This window comes from Macadamia integrifolia, unplaced genomic scaffold (assembly GCF_013358625.1).
Source record: "Macadamia integrifolia cultivar HAES 741 unplaced genomic scaffold, SCU_Mint_v3 scaffold429, whole genome shotgun sequence".
Lineage (NCBI taxonomy): Eukaryota > Viridiplantae > Streptophyta > Magnoliopsida > Proteales > Proteaceae > Macadamia > Macadamia integrifolia.
Window position 1 is genome coordinate 1 of NW_024870326.1, and position 14,560 is coordinate 14,560.

At 35.9% G+C, this 14,560-nt stretch overlaps 2 protein-coding genes across 4 annotated transcripts in view; one reads left to right on the forward strand and one right to left on the reverse strand.

Moving 5' to 3' along the window:
* Positions 1-122: 122 nt before the first annotated feature.
* Positions 123-4,299, reverse strand: LOC122068574 (nuclear transport factor 2-like). 2 transcript variants are annotated; one of them, XM_042632430.1, is made up of 6 exons: positions 4,196-4,299; positions 3,348-3,592; positions 2,978-3,233; positions 1,912-2,033; positions 1,753-1,818; positions 123-1,354 (listed from the first exon to the last, which is right to left on the reverse strand). In XM_042632430.1, the coding sequence occupies exons 2-6, from the start codon at positions 3,447-3,449 to the stop codon at positions 1,235-1,237; spliced, it is 666 nt and encodes a 221-aa protein (XP_042488364.1). In that variant the 5' UTR covers positions 3,450-3,592; positions 4,196-4,299; the 3' UTR covers positions 123-1,234. The 2 variants fall into 2 exon arrangements, with proteins under 2 accessions (XP_042488364.1, XP_042488366.1); XM_042632432.1 differs by lacking the exon at positions 4,196-4,299 and having other exon boundaries at positions 3,348-3,783.
* Positions 4,300-7,299: 3,000 nt separating this feature from the next.
* The window catches only part of LOC122068580 (callose synthase 3-like), a 34,608-nt gene continuing 27,347 nt past the window's right edge, over positions 7,300-14,560 (forward strand). The window contains exons 1-14 of one of the 2 annotated variants that reach the window (XM_042632438.1): positions 7,300-7,402; positions 7,511-7,570; positions 7,717-7,939; positions 10,848-10,948; positions 11,884-12,002; positions 12,103-12,196; positions 12,342-12,452; positions 12,557-12,673; positions 12,807-12,899; positions 12,996-13,087; positions 13,182-13,308; positions 13,733-13,870; positions 13,970-14,046; positions 14,129-14,228. In XM_042632438.1, the coding sequence (XP_042488372.1) occupies positions 7,756-7,939; positions 10,848-10,948; positions 11,884-12,002; positions 12,103-12,196; positions 12,342-12,452; positions 12,557-12,673; positions 12,807-12,899; positions 12,996-13,087; positions 13,182-13,308; positions 13,733-13,870; positions 13,970-14,046; positions 14,129-14,228 (1,353 nt within the window). In that variant the 5' untranslated portion in view covers positions 7,300-7,402; positions 7,511-7,570; positions 7,717-7,755. The remainder of the gene's footprint in view (positions 7,403-7,510; positions 7,571-7,716; positions 7,940-10,847; positions 10,949-11,883; positions 12,003-12,102; positions 12,197-12,341; positions 12,453-12,556; positions 12,674-12,806; positions 12,900-12,995; positions 13,088-13,181; positions 13,309-13,732; positions 13,871-13,969; positions 14,047-14,128; positions 14,229-14,560) is intronic. The other variant, XM_042632440.1, reaches the window with a different exon arrangement.

A 14,560-nucleotide genomic window follows, 5' to 3' on the forward strand; every position in this document is an offset into this window, starting at 1 on the left:
ATCCATTGCAGATTACTGTTAAAATTGTTGAACAAGAATTACTCAGCTCAGTATATATCAACAGTAACAACTACTACTGGCAACAAAGAATTGGAAAACAGCAGAAATTTCTCAGCAGCTACTTTAGACAAAATATTACGTCTGATATATCAATTTTTCTCCTGCCGACAAGTACAGTGAATGTTCTACAAAAAATATCTATGAAAAGTTGTCACAAAGAGGTCCCTGCCTCACGGAATAACAAAAAACATTTCTTTGAGGCTAAACTTGATGTAGATCGATGGTGGTTGAGAGAAATATTCAACACCAATCTGTCCATGTTCATACCCTGATTGACCAGCCTTAATTGGAGGATGATACTCTCCAGAATATTGTTCCAGATTTAGTGAATAGCAATCAGCTTTGTTTAGGGAAGGTATTAGCCATCGGTTTACCAATTGAAGGAAGATGTTTCCAGCCTTGCCTGTGGATCCAGTGCCAACCGTTTTTGGATGTCGGGTTGCTTTCGATTGTGGACTTCTAGAAGATCCCAAGCCAGCTCGCAGAAGGAGATAATTCAGGACAGAAGTTAAGGAGATAATCTAGGATTGATTTACTCATTGCGGTAAAGACTAATGAGCAGGTATTTACCCAGAATTGGTGGGCTCATGACAACTTGAGTGGAGTAGATTGAGTTCCAGACAATTGCTTCCTTGCGTATTGAAACCATTGTAATGGCTGCGAGATGGAGTGCGAGGTGAGAGACCCTATGAGCAGGTGAGAGGCCCAGGGATGGTTCAGAGGCTCAACCCGAATCTATCCATCTTCTTCTATGTTTTATTTTCTTTTAAATTTTTAATGTTACTGCATTGCTGAATCTCATATTAACCTACTGCTAGCTAGTACCTACGATCGTACTGTAGGTTTGGTTATCTTTGACCTAGTCCTACATGAAAACTCCATCCAAGCATTCTAATAACATGAATACCAGAAAGCAGCATTCCTTAGGCAGAACCAATGGTGGTCTAACAGTGTATAGTGATGAGATCAAATAACTTCAAGAAAGTAAGCTATAGATGCATTACTTCAAATATATTAGTGAGAGGGGAAAAGGGGGGGGGGTATTTGGGATCCCTGTGGCTTGCATAACCCAGACTTCATATTCATCAGAAGTCAGTGATCCAATCACTAAGGATGAAGTCGGTGATCAAATCATTAAGGATGAAGGTTCATCCTTCCACAAGTCATCATAGCTTTAGTAAGGTAAAGTTAGGGTAGTGCAATGAAACATACTTCCTCCTCGAGATGTGCTACTGCTGTTTGCTCTCCGCTCCTCAATGTGTACTTGCCTCCCAGCAAGCTGTATTGGAGATGCCTACAGAAAACCAGAGCCAAATAAGGCTAACATTATGGAAATACACCCATGAAATATAAAATTAGATCACGCCAGATCTTAACTCCAGAAAAAATGGCGGAACAAAATTCATGTAGTCAATCCCATTAAGTTCGGAAAAGGCTAAGTCGAGTTGCGTGTTTGACTACAGAATAAATAAGCACGACATAGGACAGATTCTTTTCACTTGGCAAAGGAAGAAGCAACTAAAAACTCAACTCAAATCCAATGTATTAACAATGGATCCAAAAGACAGTAGCTGACACAAAAGTAAATGTTATCGGAAGAGTAAAATATTTCCACTAGGGAATTTAAGATTGTACAGAAGAACTTAAAATATAAACTGACTAATAACAGCTTCTTTAGGAGAAGTTGCTAACCTGAATCGCATTTTGAACACCATGGGCATCTTCGAATTCAACAAATGCATAGCAAACACCAAATTCCTGCATATATTCGCACATGGGTAGACATCAATTCCATAACTTTCAATCTTCAAATGGAGGCATTCCATAGAAAGAGAAGCAAAGGGAAAGGACCTTGCGGTGTCTGATGGCCACACCCTCAGGTTTGATTCTGCCAAAGTTCTTAAACTCCTGCTCAATCTCAAACGAAGAAATGGTAGTGGGCAAGTTCCTCACATAGACAGATCTCACTTCACCTGAGAAGGTTCACAAATGAATCCCCCCAAAAAAAAAATATGATGCATTCGTTTCATTTAATTTTTTGGAAGGTGTGTAAATTTTAAATATAATTAGTAAATATTTTGCTTATTTTTTTAAAGTCTACAAATGAAAAGAGAAAGCAATATGAAATTTTAAAGGCAATTGCCACATGTCAAATGACATTTAGAAGAATCCTGTTAATGACGAAACACCAATTCAACAGGAATTCCAGAACCGTTTCGACAAATTTGGATCAACTGAAAATTTTAATGAAATATTGGAAATATTAGACTTAAATATAACCACAGGAAATAGTACCTATAATTTGACATATGAAGCAAATTGCAACAATCCCGACTTTCCTACAAAGAAATGAGGATTCCAAAACACTCAAAGAAAAAGAAAATATAACTCTAGTTATTTGAAAGCAATAACATTAATTTTTTTACAATAAAAAAAAGGACATGTGCTATTCCACAAATTTTGAAATATAAAGGAAAGAAACAGTAACGACCAAAACATTAGATTGCCCATCAATACGGCTTTCAATGGGTCAAATACAAAGTGGATAAATATGGATCCATATTTATAGTGAACATCCAATTAAAGATGAAAAGGGAAAAAAAATCCAAGGCTTTGTCAAGATTAAGCCCATGGTGCCATTTTTCGTAACTTAAACATATACACATAATCCCTGTGAATTATATAATCTCTACAAATAAAAATTCTATAAGTTATATAAATTAAACTTATCATATAAGGGAAGGGTATAAGTTATAATATGCTGCACCAGCACAAAATTCCTAAAACAACACTGAATGGACAACAACAATTTAGTCATATCCTATGCAATTCAAGGACTTCTCAATGATGTTTTATTCCCTGAAATAATGTCCCAACACATAGAATATATGAACGGTATAGAAGAGGGGCAAATAACCTTCTTCATCTATGGCTGTGACTTCATCCGTTGCTTCACCACCAAACTTGTCAGAAACATTTATTGATGAAGGGTAGGACTGTGAAGGGTTAGACCATCCTGCACCAGACTTTTCAGGAACGCTTACGGAAGAAGGGTATGACTGTGAAGGATTAGGCCATCCTGCAGAATTCCATTCTGAAGTAGGTGCCACACCCTTGTTTAAAGATGCCTGAGGAGCTACTGATGATGCAGATTGACCTCTTGCAACCCGCAACTATCAAGTATAATAAAAACACCAGGAGGACAGAATAAAGTCAGAAAGATAAACATGCACACAAACAGAAACACATTTAGCAAAAGGAACTGCAATTAGCAGAGTGTAGCATACAATAGAGGCATAAGTCTGCTTCGGAGGCTCTCCAACAGGTTCCGCAACAGGCGCAGGAGCATCTTGGACAGGGGGCATCGCACTTTGAAATGCAGCTGTCATCTCTTCCACAGCAGTTTCATCCACTATGTTTTCATCCACAGCAGCTTCTTCCACAGCAGTTTCAAATGGATCACTTTCTTCCAGATGATTTGATGGCACAAACCAGCAGGCTGGATTTCCATCCTATTTTAAACCATAAATTCCTGACCCGCCACAATTTTCTTATGAAATTGAAATTTTCTACTATCAAACTCCAGTTTTAGTTTAACAAGAAAATCTAATCTCATCATTGTTCCTCAACCATTAAACCATCGGTTAAACATTCCAAACTGTTTCAGATAAGATCTTACACCATTTCCAGAAACCATAGAGCATGTTGTAATTCCCTTGATTCCATTGAGGCATTACATCAAACACCTACTAGGCTACTAGTCACCAACACTACAATGAACCATAACTATGTACTCTATTTTTTTAGTTTGAACAATTGAACGTGCCGTTCATAATAATAATAAAAAAAATAATAATAATAACGAAAGACCCATGTACGGTACAAAGATCAAGATATAAGTTTCTGTGAATTCATCGAATAAAAGAGAACAAGAATGAAAATGCTATGAACCAATATCAGAAATGTGACTCCCATTCTCAAAGGAATAGTAAGAGGTTCGAACGAACCAGCATGGTAATGGGATTCGTTCGATTCTCTGTGTAGTGGGAAAAAAAAAAATTAAAGAACACAGATTACAAAAACAAACTTAGGTGTAAGACATGGAAAACTGAAACATCAAAAGATCATTGCTTACCTCAAGTTATGGGAAGAAGATGACCGATGGTAAGGTTTGTTGATCCCAACAGAGCACTCACGCAGACCCACGAACAAACATGGGAATGGGATTCTTTCGATTCTCTGTGAAGTGAGAAAAAAAAAAAAAAAAGAACACACAGATTACAAAAACAAAAAACGTATGACATGGAAAATAGGCTGAAAACAAAATCTTTGTTCACCTCAGATGAACATCCAACCCGAAGAAGATGAACGATATCGTGGGTCTAAGTTGTCTCCCCTCCTTTGTCTTTCTCCCATGGAGATGGAGCAGAGCCAGAGCCGGAGCCGGAGCAGCACCAGAAGAAGCGACAGGAACAACAAACGGTTCCAAGAGAAGAAACTTCAGAATCGTAAACTGGAGGAGAGCACTCACGCAACACCAATTCTCTCCCCTCCTCTGTCTCTCTCTGTGTGTGAATGAGAAGTCGATGGGTGAGTCACGGATTCTTCTCCCTCGAGTCCTTCTCCCGCCGTGCTTCTCCCTCCATTCTATTTAAGCCCTAAATCTCCTGAAACCAGCAACAAGTCTCCCTCCTCTCGGAAATCCATAGTCCGAAGACTCCGAACAACTGAAATCACCATCGCCATTCTTTCCCCTTTCGGAAATACATGGACCGAACAGAAACTTAAGCCCTCAAGACGCGATCGGATCATCGGACTTTAAAGAATCGAGTGTAGAAGACGATTAGAAACAAAATCGGAATTTTTTTCACCGATTGGAGCATGAATCGAGTGCAATGCGTAGGGATACGAATTCTGGCGTACGGCTTCCACTGTTTTGGGTATTTCGGTAATACGCAAACTGGTTTTGGGTATATATGTTGAGTGAAACCCATCGTGGGTATTTCGGTAAAACCAAACCCAATACTGGGTAATCAGGTAATTTTCCCAAGTTTTTTTGGGTAAAGAAGATGACGTGACTTTTATCCTCCGTGCTTTTTCCATTTAAATACCCAAACTACCACCGCCATACTATCGCCATATTCGAAACGGACATGTTCCAAGGTCAGAACTTTCAGCTAGTTAAGTTTTCAAGTGGGGGTAGTTTTGTCCATTTACTTTTTGGGTGACTCGGTAGTGACCTCCATTGCACCCAAAAGACGTGGTCGAAACGCAGCCTTAGTGACGGTTGAGTAGAATGTTTCAGTTAATTCGTCAATATACCCATAAAAGACTCAAAACGCCATGAATTGGCGCCTTTTTAAAAAAAATTTAAAAACCTAACGAACACGCCACCTATCTGCCAATATTTACAATACCAGCCCTAAAAAAAAATAATAATAAATAAATAACCCATATTGATTAAACCGACCGATGTTGTTTATTAGTTTGGTATTGATTTTGATTTTGATTTGTGCAGACAGTGTATGATGAATGATCTCGTATACAATCATCAGATGGGACTAAAGGGATGCACCATAGATGATTATCTCTTATCAAACCGATCCGTGTATGCACAAACCTTTTTCCTCTTGAATTTTATAAACTAATTTGAACCCACATCTTGGAATGAAATTGAAAAAAATTAAAGAATAATTAAATTAATGTTTATTATGATATTTTATATTAGATTGATAATAAACTAATAAGAGCTCGAATCAGAATGAATTGATGAGATTATTCGGTAATAAACACATTGATTTTTGTCACTAAACTCCTTAGCAACCCAAAATCAGAATAAATTGATAAAAGCGATTAAGGCAAAAGAACGCTACCTAGTGTGGCCCCTGCACCTAGACACAAATGGGGTGAAATGATGCCTGCCCTATGAAATACAAAATATTCACTCCTATTGATGTTCTTGCACATTCCCTCATGGCCCCCGTGCTAGTGCAGAGTTCGCACCTTCTTCCCGAAACAATTAAAACTAAAACAAATAAAAAAAAAAAAGTGATAAAAAACCCGGCCGAACCAACCAATTGATACTCTTAGTGGAAGCCACCAATTATTTATGATACCCTTTAATACAAATGATTGCATGTACGACTATTAGAATCACTCAATTGAAATTGAGATTGAACTATTTCTGCAACTCCTTTTTGATTAAAGCTTTTCTTTTAGTTCTTAAAATAACGAAAAAATTAATAAAACTTATCTCTAGTAGCAAGATTTCCCTTTTTTTTTTTTATTAAATTAAAAACCCCAAATATGTGAGTTTATCATAAATTTTGAAAAACATTTTCTTCTTTTTTACTCTAATTTTTAGGCTCTCTTTGGTTTAATTTCTATTTGTATTTATTTTACTTATTTCTATTTTTACAAGTGTTTCTTATAATTTATAGCACTTACTTATATTTATAATAAGTTAAAATAAATCACAAATCACAAATTACTCTCAAGCTATTTGTGATTTGTGACAACAAATCATTTATGTTGATTTTTGCACTACCTTAAATGAGCATGTGTGCTAAATTACTCAAAATATTTTACAAAAAAAAAAAAACTACTCAAAATAAAAGGTACATAGGTAACTTTAATGTGTTTTATACTTTTCCAATAAAAAATCTCAAATCATATCATCTCTGTTGCTCGAAGCTCAAAATTGAAGGTGATACTTGAAACCTATTTTCTCATTATATAATCTATTTTATAAATAGTAACCAAACGAAGACTATTTGTGGTCCATAATTTATTGTCACAAATAGTTTTAAAAAAATAGTTAATAAATACAAATATAAATCCTACCAAAAAGAGCCAGAGTTTGTCCAATTTCAGTTTATTAAAAGAGCATTTTGAACCTTAAACTATGCAAAATGACAATATTTTTCTATCAAAAAAAGAAATGAAAATATTTATTCTCTTTTTAGAAAAAAAAAATTGTTATTACTAAAAAGACAACAAAGTGAAATTACAAATTATTTAACAACTTAAAGTGGGTCAATTGGAACATCCCATTTCTAACCGAAAAAAAAAAATGATAATAGTAATAAGAACATCCCATTGTGTGAAAAAAAATAGGGGGATACAAAGAACCACTGGTTCATATGTAAATATTGACAGAAGCAAGGGCCTTTATTGTGGCTTTACATATAGTGAGACATCCCAATATTTATTTCTTAATCTTCCACGCATGTTCAACCCATTTTCTGCTTCCCTTCCACCTTCCAGGTAGCTTTAAAGTTGCAGAGCATGTCTTTCTAAATCTCTTCCCTAATTTCCTTCTCTTTGCTGCTTTACTCTTAAGGTAGGTCAAGCGATATGTGAACCAGTTGATTTCTTCTGGGTTCTCTCTTTTTTTTTTTTTTTTTTGGACTTGGTTTCTTATTCAACTCTGCTTATTTGCACTCTGAAGTGGTTTCTCTGTGCATGTTGAAGATGGTAGGTTAACAAGATTAGCTCTGTTCCTCTACCGGTAATTTCTTTCATCCTATTTATTACTTCATGTATTGTTTTCAAGTTCTTCAGCTGGAATCTATTCAGCTTTGCTCTTGTTTTGGCTGGTTATGTATGATCATTCCCTCACTGGTGATTCTCTCTCTCTCTTCTGGAATTTTGCAGGAAAAGAAGGAGTTTTGAATTCCATTTCAGGGTTTGAAAATGTCGTTTAGGAGGGGGTCTGAGAAGCTGCCGCAGAAGAGGATTATGCGGACTCAGACAGTGGGAAGTTTAGGAGAGTCCACTTTTGACAGTGAAGTCGTGCCATCGTCACTTGTGGAGATTGCACCGATCCTTCGTGTCGCCAATGAAATTGAATCCAGAAATCCAAGAGTTGCTTATCTTTGTAAGTTTCAATTGGCATTTGCTCACTTGTGGTCTGCCTATTTCTAATTGATTTATTTCTTGGAAGATTTTTAAATTGACTTTTGGTGATACTTTGTAAAGTTTTATCACTGAAGAAAAATATGCAATGGGCAGGAAAAAACTGAATTCATCACTTAGATCTTCTCGCGTTTCATGATTTCTAGTGCTGTCGGCTGGTCATGCTCGTAACATGTATAAGCTCACAGTTTTCATGGTTTTCCCACTTAAATTGGTTTCCCTCCACTATCTAAAATCATCTCTTCAAGTTTTATACTTATACAGCAAAGCAGGGCATACTGCAAAGTGAAAAATTTTAGGTACTTAGGTTCAATCAAAAACAAAAAAAGAGAAATAGATGATGATGTTGCACAAAGAATTAGAAACAAAGTGATGAAGTGAAGAGGTCCATAAGGAGTATTGTGTGATTGACGTATTCTTTTAAAACTCAAAGGAAAATTTTATAGGATAGTTATGTAGTAATATGTAATACCAAGGGATAACCCAAGGGGGTAGCGCAATTGGTGAGCAACAAACTTGGTATGAGCCGTAAACTCAGACGTCCTAAGTTCGACTCCCACTAGGCACACCTTTGGCCACTCACACGGGGGTGTTTAGTGCTCTTCACTGCTTTCAGTGAAAGTTAAATGGTTTTCATTCAACCCCAGTATGACCCGGTCCATGCAGTTGTGGGGTCAGTATAGGCCCACAAGACTAGTCAGGCCAAAGGCCTGGATACCCATCGTTAGAAAAAAAAAATGTAATACCAAGGGATAGTGGACTGATCTCTTGTGTAGCAATATCCACCAATAGAAAGAGAGTGTATGAACTTCACTTAATTCAAATTCACCAATATTGCAACTCGATGCGGATTTTGCAACACTTGAATGGTTGAGTCGTGCCAAAAGGACACTCTCCTAAGGTTTTAGAGACCCCTTATTAGTGCAACCGTGTTTACTAGCTAATCAACCTCCAAGATGAAACAACCCCAATGTGAGGCTATCTATATTTGTATTTAGAACTTGACTCCTTCTTTAATTACCCTTTGTCTTATTCTCAAAAGTTCTATAAGTTAAGGGTATAAAAGGGTTTTCAAAAATAATTTGAAAGTAACATGTTTATGTCATTATCGAAAGGTGTAATTGTCACGCTTAATTTCGAGTACATATAGAAAATGACAATTTTTACCCTCATTGGAAAATTTTTTGTGCAATACTATAAGGGTAAAAAATTAAAGTGTAATAAACTATTTGACACCTTGAGGTGTGTCAATAAGAACATTCCTATATATATATATATATATATATATGCATTACAAGTACCTGAAGATTATATGTTTGACCTCAGGAAAAGAGGGACCTAGTATTCAAATTTCAGGATTCAGAATAATCACAATGGTTATTTTAGTTGAGGATTTAATATCTTTTGTTTGTTTTAACTTATTTAGTTATTATACAATCTGTTTTCTCTTAGTTTCTACACTAAATTCATCCTATATTGTGCTTCATATGTTTTGCATTAGCTGGTAGGGTGGGGGGAGCATCTCATAAGCTCCTTTATTAGCATTGTGGGAAAGGAGCCATCACATGTGGGGGCTCCATAAACCCTTCCTTGCAATAAAAGGAAAAAAAAGGGGGGGGGGAATCTCTAATTAATTCTGTATCTATATGATTGTACCCACATCTTTGTGCCATGTACGATGCCTACATTTATATATATTGTAAATGTTCTAGAACTATCATACGATCGGCTATAATGTATACGGAGAAATGTTGGGCAGTTAAGAAGTGTCATATAGATAAGTTATTTGGGGCGAAGATGAGGATGTTGAGATGGATGTGCGGAAAAACTAGGAAGGATAAAGTAAAGAATGACTCATATTAGAGCTGATTTGGGAGTTTGCTCAATTCATGATAAGCTTTGAGAAAGTCGTTTGAGGCTGCATGGCCATGTTCAACAGAGAGAGGCCTTGGGATGCACCCATCAGTAAGTAGGAGTGATCTGATTTAGATTGAAGGCACTAAAAGAGCTTTAGGCAGGCCTAAAATGACTATAGGAGAAGAAATGATGAAATTCATGCATAGTTTAGGTCTTGTCCCATGTATGACCTTGAATAGAGCTTATTGGAGGGCAATGATTCATGTAGCTGACCCCATTTAGGTGGGATTTTTCTGAGTTTTTGCTGTTGTGTTCCTCTCCTTTTACTTTTTCTATTCTTTTTTGTCTTTGCATGGATCCATGCAGTTGACCCCATTTAGTTGGGATAATAAGGCTGAGTTGTTGTTGTTGTAGTTGTGTAAATATTCTAGAATATATTTTGTATTACTATAGTGTGAAAAAATATGAAGACTGGTGTTCTTATTAGATTTAATAGGAAGGATATCTTAAAAAAGGATTAAACTTGGGTTCATCGAACTATATGAATGAGAAAAAGGTTTTGGAAATTAAATAGATGTTGTTGAGTTCCCCACTCGGGCAGATTCTTGGTGTGTATTTTACAATTCACAATTGATGGCTATTTACAAAATTCAGACAGATGCAATCCTTAAATTAAACAGTAGTTCTCTAAATTGAAAAGAAACGATGAATTTTTCGGGGACTTTATTTAGGCCTTTTACACAATTAAATAATGGTGACAATGTTTTTTAATCACTTAAGTTGAAAAGAAATATCTTCATAAATTGTGGGAATTTTTGTGGAGGTGCATTTAGTGGACTTGGATTGGTATCATTTTCATTTGGCATGTGCAGGATATTTGATAGTTCTGGTGATAGTTCTTATACTTCTTGTAACAATAACAAAGTGTGTTTATGTTTGAGTCCTTTTCTTATTGTTTCTTTCTTAATGCCATTTTATGATATCTTATGCGTTCCTATGCTGATGTCATATAGGCCGATTTTATGCTTTTGAGAAAGCTCATCAGTTGGATCCAGCATCTAGTGGACGTGGTGTTCGCCAATTTAAAACTGCACTCCTTCAGCGTCTTGAACGGGTGAGAATTATTTTTTTCCTTTAAATTGCGAATGGATAGTCAACAATATATCGGATTTCTGGCCATTGATATATATATATATATTCTTTTAATAATATATAAAAATGTCAAGGTAAATCATTAGACGTTTGCTGACTAAATGGGGGAAAAAGAAAGTCGATAGTTTTTCGGGGTTAATTGTAATTGAGCACTTCCTTGTGTTACTTTCATTAAGTTATATTGGAACTTATTGTTACTGTCATAAATTGAAAGTAGGCACAACAGCATGTATTTAACTTTGAAAAAGATTGATGCATTGTTAAACGAGAGAGAGTAAATGTTTACCGAACTATCATCTTTATTAGCACTTGCATGTGTTCTGAGTCAATTAATGGTTATCTATTGAATTATCCTAAGGGCTCATTTGTATGGTGAACCAGGGTCCATATAGCTGACCCATTTAGTTGGGAGAAGGCCTAGTTAAGTTGCATTTAGTTGGGAAGAGGCTCCATTGAGTTGAATGGTGAAAAAGCATCTGTTTTCCTGAACAGTGAATTGCAATTGTTGCGTTTATCTCTTTTGTTTGTTGAACTATTTCCTGCAAATATTTGGTGGCATTTTTTAAATGATTTAGTCTTGCTGGTATTAAATAAATTTTTGTTCGTGTTTGTTTCTTGTTGCTCTGCTCTTTGCTGCCTGATCTTTTTACCACACTGTTCTATGTGTTTTTAGTAGTCATATCAATAAGAACAGAATATATTTGTATCACTGTCTTATCTTCATTCTTCTTGTTAATTCCTGCTAACTTTAGTGTATGATATACTGTTCTATTGTACCTTTTTGAAATGTAATAAAATGCCTTGACAACATCTAGAAATATTTAATGCTTTGGTATCTGTTGTTCATTGTTCATTTTCTTTCCTGGTTCCTTGATGGGTTTTACCTTGACTGTTCAGGAAAATGATTCTACCTCAAAGGGCAGGGTAAAAAAGAGTGATGCACGCGAAATGCAGAGCTATTATCAACAGTACTACACAAAATATATCCAAGCATTGCAGCATGATAAAGCTGATCGGTGAGTTCCTTTTAATAGCTGAAGTATGTTCTAGTGTTTTATTTCATATATTGACTTATTGTACCTCTGGTTTGACTTTCAATCCTTTCTATGTACTCAGTGCACAACTTACCAAAGCACACCAAACTGCCGCTGTCCTTTTTGAGGTTCTGAAGGCAGTCAATCTGACTCAGTCTGTTGAACTTGATCATGAGGTGAAGTTATTTGAAGATTTTTAATGTGGTTGGTCAATATGGTCTTCCACTGAGTATGAACTTGGATATTTGAATCTACTTTCCAGCAGAAGATTTTGAGGAAATTTTATTATAAATGACTTATAATGGTTTGTCTTTTACACAGATTTTGGAAACTCATAATAAGGTTGCAGAAAAGACTCAAATTTTAGGTCCTTACAATATTCTCCCTCTTGACCCTGATAGTTCAAATCAGGCTATCATGAGATTTCCTGAGGTCTGTTTCGAACATCCATATTTCTTTTTGTACCTTTATTGCAGATCTTTCTGTATTTTTCAATTTAATGTTTAACTGCTTTGGATTGTTGTTACAATCTGCAGATTCAAGCTGCTGTTGTTGCACTTCGTAATACAAGGGGCCTACCTTGGCCGAGGGGCCACAATAAGAAATTAGATGAAGACGTTCTTGACTGGCTTCAGGCCATGTTTGGATTTCAGGCTAGTAGCTTTGTTATTTGTCAAGGCTTTAGATTCTTGTGGCTTTGGATTGATGTTTGTTTTCTTGGACTTCATCAAGCGCCTTCCCTGACCCTGAGTTTGATGATATTTTCTTCCACTTATTAATGTGCAGAAGGACAATGTGGCTAACCAAAGGGAACACTTAATTTTGTTGCTTGCAAATGTACACATTCGAAAATTTTCAAAACCTGATCACCAACCAAAGGTTTTATTCTTTTCACTGGCTATTTTCTATATTGTACGGTTTATAATATGGAACAGCAAGTTTTGATATTTCATCCTTTGTGTGGCATTTTTCCAGCTGGATGATGATGCATTGAATGAGGTCATGAAGAAACTCTTTAAGAATTACAAGAAATGGTGCAAATATTTGAATCGCAAGAGTAGTCTTTGGTGAGGCTTCTCATACTCATGTATATAAGATTTTCATTGGTCCTTTTATTTGCCACCTGTACTGTTGTCATGCTGTGGTTTTTTAAAATTGCAGGCTACCAGCTATACAACAGGAAGTACAACAGCGGAAACTATTGTACATGAGCCTTTATCTTTTAATTTGGGGTGAAGCAGCAAATTTGAGATTCATGCCAGAATGCATTTGCTACATCTATCATCATGTAGGTCTCATGAGCTCCTCCCCAACCCCAATTTTCATCAAAACTGGCTGTAGGTCATGGCTTAAGGATCAGGACTGGACAGTGGTTCTGTCCTTGCTGATCCAAACTTTTTCACCATGTGAAAAAATGATCCTATCTGCTCTAGGCCTGATTTTTTTTTTCCACTAAATCCCTAAAAATCAGAAATTTTTTTTTTTTAAGAAGATAAGAAGAACATAAATGATGTTGCTTGATTAAAATTATGGAAATTCAGATAAAAATCCATACATATTAAGTATGAATATCAGAAAAATGTGGAACCAAATCAGTCCCTCAAAATAACTGAATATTCACTGTGATAGTACTGGCTTTAGAGATACATGTGCTTTTCTTTAGTCGTTCTTTATTAGATTCATGTGCACTCTACAACCTTCCATGTTGTTAGATGGCATTTGAGCTCTATGGTATGATTGCTGGGAATGTCAGTGCCACGACTGGTGAGAATGTGAAGCCAGCTTATGGAGATGAAGAAGAGGCTTTCTTGAGAAAAGTTGTAACTCCAATTTATGAAACTATTGCAAAGGTGAAGAATATGTTTGTTTATGTTCAGTCTTGTTTACAAATCTATGCTCAGTGCATCATTTAGACCTTTTCCCATGGTCTGATTGAGTCTGCTGCACAGGAAGCTGAAAGGAGCAAGAGGGCAAAATCAAAGCATTCACTGTGGAGGAACTATGATGATTTAAATGAATATTTTTGGTATTGTGATCCTCATTGTTTGGTTTGCATTTCCAGATACTTTTTTATAATTTGTAACCTAATCTATCCATGAAAATTATAGGTCAGCTGATTGTTTCCGGCTCGGGTGGCCTATGCATGCTGATGCTGATTTCTTTTGTAAGCCTTTGGATGAGCTACGTAGCAAAAAAAATGGGGTAAAGGTTGATATAAGGATATTTGTTACTTTTCTGTAGTTTCCTGCATCAGCAGCCCCCCCTCCCACCTCCTTGAATTTTTGAAGAAATAATCAGTCTTTATAATTTTTTCTTTTATTGTTTTACCCTTTTTGTATTATAATGCAATGTTTAGTTGTGTCTTATCATTTATATCCATTTTTCCTTCCAACCGTTGCCTCTAATCCAAGTAAATAATTTGCCCCATAATGATGTGACTGATAGGGTGGGTGTGTCATTCTTTGTTCTAATATTTGTTTTTACATGATCATTTATTCATTTATTTCTGTCAGTAAATGATTGCTCTCCATACTATTTAA

Coding starts and splice junctions, on each gene's coding strand:
- LOC122068574 (XM_042632430.1), bottom strand. CDS start 3,449: ATGACAGCTGCATTTCAAAGTGCGATGCCCCCTGTCCAAGATGCTCCT. Junction 3,234..3,347: donor AGCAGACTTATGCCTCTATT/GTATGCTACACT, acceptor TATACTTGATAG/TTGCGGGTTGCAAGAGGTCA. Junction 1,355..1,752: donor GTGTTCAAAATGCGATTCAG/GTTAGCAACTTC, acceptor GGTTTTCTGTAG/GCATCTCCAATACAGCTTGC.